Source organism: Lepisosteus oculatus, chromosome 14 (genome assembly GCF_040954835.1).
Source record: "Lepisosteus oculatus isolate fLepOcu1 chromosome 14, fLepOcu1.hap2, whole genome shotgun sequence".
NCBI classification, from domain to species: domain Eukaryota; kingdom Metazoa; phylum Chordata; class Actinopteri; order Semionotiformes; family Lepisosteidae; genus Lepisosteus; species Lepisosteus oculatus.
Window position 1 is genome coordinate 14,181,945 of NC_090709.1, and position 5,182 is coordinate 14,187,126.

The following is a 5,182-nucleotide window of genomic DNA, read 5'->3' on the forward strand; positions in this document are numbered from 1 at the left end:
ATTTTGTCCCCTATTACAAAATAGCATGTATTTTGTAAAGATTTTTCTTTAAGACAGAGAGAGACTTTGAAAAAGGTTTTGGACGCCGCCATGCACTCCATGTTAGATTGTAGCAAGAATGCAGCAGTAGCAACACTTGCTGTAGTTGTGGCAGAGTGCTCAAGATGATGGACTAGAAAGCCACTGGGGTCTCCCCACGTGGGTTTGAATCTTACTGATTATAGTGACCTTCTTATGTCATTGTGGTCCTGAACAAAAGAAGACAAAGTTCTCTTCCTTTTTTCCTGGTACTTTTAAAATGCTAAATCACTCGGACCCAAAGCCTTGGAAATAAGTTCTTCAGTGTCCACAAGCAACATTTCGCAGCTGGAAGCAGATAACGACACTCTTTACATCCTAATGTCTTGTGCCCTACTTCCAGCCTTTGAAACCTGATTAGTAAAGCTGAAAGAACCGACTTCATAGGTGTTCGTAGCTGTGGAGGAGGAGCTGTGACAATAGAAGAGGAGGAGTGAGGATGGCGCAGATGGAAACCCGTTTTCATGCGCTCCTCTAGAAGGAATGAAAATAAAAGCTGAAACCCCAAACAGTAGTAGCCATAAGAGAAAATGCCTCCTAGCAGCAAGCAAGCTCTCCTTGTTCATATAGTGGTGAATATCCCCGCCTGTCACATGGGAGACCGGGGTTCCATTCCCAGACAGGGAGACTGGTAGCTTTTCTCCCATTAGATTCCAATCTCCCATGCAGTGTCAGAATGCTTACATAACTTTCCTTTCCTGTCATTTTCTGACAACTATTCCTAAGGGCAACCTTGTCAACTCCTAATGCTTTTTAAAAATCTACCTATGTGTTTATTTAATTTTGTTTTTTTATTTCCAAAAGGTTAATTATAGATCACAATCTCCAGTGAACAAAGAAAGTTCTGAAGCTGTGAGGCGTTCTTGAATCGTGAATCAGCTACATGGGTATCTGTTCATTGGTGGTCAGGATATATATGTACCAGAAACCAGGAGGTATCACTTCACTCCTATTGAGCATACAGCATAGGATAGATACATAACAGGATAGGAACGGGACATTTTGTGTGTTGGTGCATATGGTAACACATTATCTACATCATAGTGCCTTTCTCATTTGCACGATACTAGATGGACCTCAGAGCAAGCTTTGTCAAGAGTGGGATTTAAACCTGTGCCTCCAGGGTGACACCAGTATTTAAAGCTTTGGAAAATGTGTCAGCTTTTATAATTCATCTTCTTTGTGGAGTGAATGTTGTATTTGAGAGAAAAGTGAGGATGCTCACTAAGGTAGGGATGACATAGGTTCTGGCTATGCAGGAACTGTGAATCATATTCATACAAGGTCATCAGAAAATAATGTTTAATAATGCTTAATTGCATTAAGTTTATGTGTCTGTTAAAGTGTGTATATATATTGTGTCCTGTCCCATTTAAAAAAAAAATAGTTGCATTGAAAACTGTTAAAAAAACATTAAAATATGGATTAGTAATGGTGCCAAAATTGATTTTCTTATTAAGAGATTCATACAATATCTCCAATTCCTCATTATTTATTCTTTATTGCAAAAATTGTCATTGTACTAGATATTTATTCTTCCCAGGGGTAAATACAATTTTGATTGTGCAACAAAGACTTTGAGTTATTTGGTAGAATTTAATCAGATGTTTTACTCTTTTTCTTAAGAGTTACAGGATCCTAATTTGTATGTTTTATAGACATTTCTTGCTTAACATAATAAGTTAAAAGCTGTTACACAATTACAAGCCAATCCAATGAGAACAGTCTTAATTGTAAATTAAACAGGAATAAACTTAACATTACAAGATTGTAAAGAAATAAAGAATTCAATTTAGACTTATTTTTTTTGAATTGAATAAAACTAAAAACATTATGCAATTTATTATATACATAAAGTAAACTGCATGACTAGAACTAATTCTGTTCTAATCAACCATAAGAGAAATTACAGTCAACATTTAGTTTACTGGACTTATTCAAAAATGGGTGAGTACAAAGTGACTATGACTAATAGACATTTTAGGAACAAGTACAGGTTTATTCCATGCTGAAAAAAGAAGAAAGAAAACACAACGTGTTAGCTGTGGAACCTTTAACAGATGTCACAAGCTGAGCAAGCTACCTACTTCAACCAATAGACATTTCAGTTGACTTGACTAAGACTATGATTAAATTTAAAAACTGGTGACTAAATCTGTGTATTTGTAAGTCACCTTACTGGATAAAACCCTTTCCACACTGACTGCAGCTGAAAGGTCTCTCTCTGGTATGATTAGGAAAGGTGCAGCAGCTCTGTAGCTAAGGATCTATACCTGTGAGAGGAAAGTTGCCGGTTCAAATCCCACGGCTGGCAGAGGAATCCTACTCTGGTGGGCCCCCGAGCAAGGCCCTTAACCCTAACTGCACCAAAGGTGTTGTACAAAGGGCTGACCACAAGCTTCTCTCCCTATCTGTGGGCCTCATGGTGAGCATGTTGCTAAAAGACAAAATCCTAACATGAGAAATTGTATATGGCCAATAAAGTGATCTTATCTTATGCACTGACAGTGTCTTAAGGTGATTCAGTTACTAAAACTCTTCCCACGCTGACTGCAGCAAAATAGCCTCTCTCCTGTTTGAATGCGCTGGTGGGTTCTTAAGTTACTTGACAGACTAAAACATTTCCCACACTGACTGCAGCTGAATGGTTTCTCTCCTGTGTGAATGCGCTGGTGGGTTCTTAAGGTACTTGATTTACTAAAACTCTTCCCACACTGACTGCAGCTGAACGATCTCTCTCCTGTGTGAATACGCTGGTGGGCTTTTAAGGTACTTGAGTCTCTAAAACTCTTCCCACACTGACTACAACTGAATGGTCTCTCCCCTGTGTGAATATGCTGGTGTGCTTTTAAATGGTGTGACTGACTAAAACGCTTCCCACACTGACAGCAGCTGAATAATCTCTCTCCTGTGTGAATGGCCTGGTGAACTATTAAGTTACTTGACTGTCTAAAGCTCTTCCCACACTGACTGCAGCTAAATGGTCTCTCTCCTGTGTGAATGCGCTGGTGGACTATTAAGGCACTTGAGTCTCTAAAACTCTTCCCACACTGACTGCAGCTGAATGGTCTCTCTCCTGTGTGAATGCGCTGATGCCTTTTTAAGTCATGTGACTGACTAAAACTCTTCCCACACTGACTGCAGCTGAAAGGTCTCTCTCCTGTGTGAAGGTGCTGGTAGGGTTTTGAAATGCTAGACTGACAGAAACGCTGCTCCTCCCTGTGCCATAATGGCAGTTTGTCCACTCCATCTGAGCAAGGCCTTGAGTGATTCTTAATCATCCTCTGATCCTGCTGGGGTCTCTTATTCAGCAAATGGTTCATGGAATGATCTTGCTCTCTGTGCTGAAACTGATATTTGTTTTCTCCATCATGTTTTTCAGTGTGCTGCTCACCAGTGTGAATCACCTGGGGCTCCTTCTTCAGCTCTGCGGGGTCAATCAACTGGGGCTCCATGTCCTGCTCTGTAAGATTAAACTCACTCATTTCTTCTTTGAGCTCTTGTACAGAGACACGGTAACGTTCATTACAACCTTGTGTCATATTGTTTGTGTCCAGATTATTAATCTTCTCTGTAAAAGCATCACATACTAAGAGTACAGGTGTCCCACTCTCAGGCTCTGTCTTCATCATGTGCACAGAGTCCAGATCCTCCACACTCTGTCTGCTGTCTGTGTGCTGCTCACTGAGTTTCTCTTTCCCTTCTGCAGCAGTGAGCTCTGTCTCCTGCATCTGACTGGAGCCCCACTCCTCCTCACTGTGCTGCTGGTCAAGAGGAGCCCTTTCCCCAGCATCAGGGAGAGCACTGGCCTCTGAGCCTGAAAACACAGGACAAGAGGACAAGACCTTTATAATAATAATAAAATAAATAATAACAATAATAATAAACCTTATTATATATAAAACCTTCAAAGGTGGCTGTATAGTATGCGACAGGAAGTTGTTTTGACAATATGTTGCATATATGGGTCCAATGTCAGGTCTGAATTAAATATCATCCTCAGGTTTTAAATTGAGACTGAAGCTGAAGTACAGGACCATCTACAGATAGGTTAACACATTGGTTTTACAAAGTTGATGGGTGGTGCCAATAAGCATGATTCCAGTCTTGTCACAGTTAAGATGAAGGAAATTCAGAGTCACAGGTTTTTATGTCAGAGATGCAATTCGTCAGGTCAGGTTTGGTATGGACGTCTAGGTGAGAATCATCAGCATAGAAATGACAGTTGAGGCCATGTGACCTTAAAAGCTGACCAAGTAGACACATGTTAATGCTGAAAAGTAAGGGACCGAGTATTGAGCCTGAGCTTTAACACGAGCTGAGAGTAGTGATCAAAAGGAAGAAATACCCACACAAAAAGTAGCTTAAAATGTAAATTTGAGATAGCAAAGATATATTATTTAGGAGTGGATAAGAGAGACTTATAGTGTCTTGAAGTTAGCTTTGCACCCAAATATATAAAGATAAATGGCATATATTTGGTAATCTGGCTGTATGCCCAGAACATGAAACAAACCAACTGTTGTCTAGTCTGCAACTTAGATATAATTAATTGGCATGTGTTGCTGTTTTATCATTTGTTTAGAATGTGTCGTAGTAACTTGTTTGTTTTAAGGTATAAAAGATCATCTTTAGCTACTTATTTTTAAGTCCGGTGGTTGCAAGCTGAACTTCCATATGCATATGAAATAAAGAGACTTCTGCTTCACAGACACCTGAACTTTGTCGTTTGTATGACACAACAGTATTAAGTAAATTAACTTTTAAAATCTTTTTCAGAACTTGATATACATCACAGATTCAAACACACTTCATCTCTGAACACATAATGTGAAAAGGGATTGAAAATACAGCAGACTCATATTTTATGTTACATATTTTTACACAAATTCATGTATAGCCAGTCAGCGGTGAAAACAAAAATCAAATACTGTAAATAGAAATTTAAATAATGTGGGAAACCCCCAAAATTCAACTTTTAACAGCACACAGCTGAGCTTCTCTGTGGGAACTAATCACTAGTTATCATGCAGCATGAACATCAATATACAGTGCCTTGCGAAAGTATTCGGCCCCCTTGAACTTTTCAACCTTTTGCCACATT

General features: G+C 39.3%; 1 protein-coding gene and 1 long non-coding RNA gene across 2 annotated transcripts; both read right to left on the minus strand.

Annotated features, from left to right (window-relative positions):
* Positions 1 to 1,554: 1,554 nt before the first annotated feature.
* On the minus strand, positions 1,555 to 3,460 carry LOC138242823 (zinc finger protein 180-like). Its single transcript, XM_069198381.1, has one exon. The coding sequence runs from the start codon at positions 3,399 to 3,401 to the stop codon at positions 2,601 to 2,603; it is 801 nt and encodes a 266-aa protein (XP_069054482.1). The 5' UTR covers positions 3,402 to 3,460; the 3' UTR covers positions 1,555 to 2,600.
* Positions 1,555 to 3,906, minus strand: LOC138242865 (uncharacterized). Its single transcript, XR_011191730.1, has 3 exons — positions 3,826 to 3,906; positions 3,473 to 3,521; positions 1,555 to 2,086 (listed from the first exon to the last, which is right to left on the minus strand). It is a non-coding gene; the product is annotated as an uncharacterized lncRNA (long non-coding RNA).
* Between the last annotated feature and the right edge of the window lie 1,276 nt (positions 3,907 to 5,182).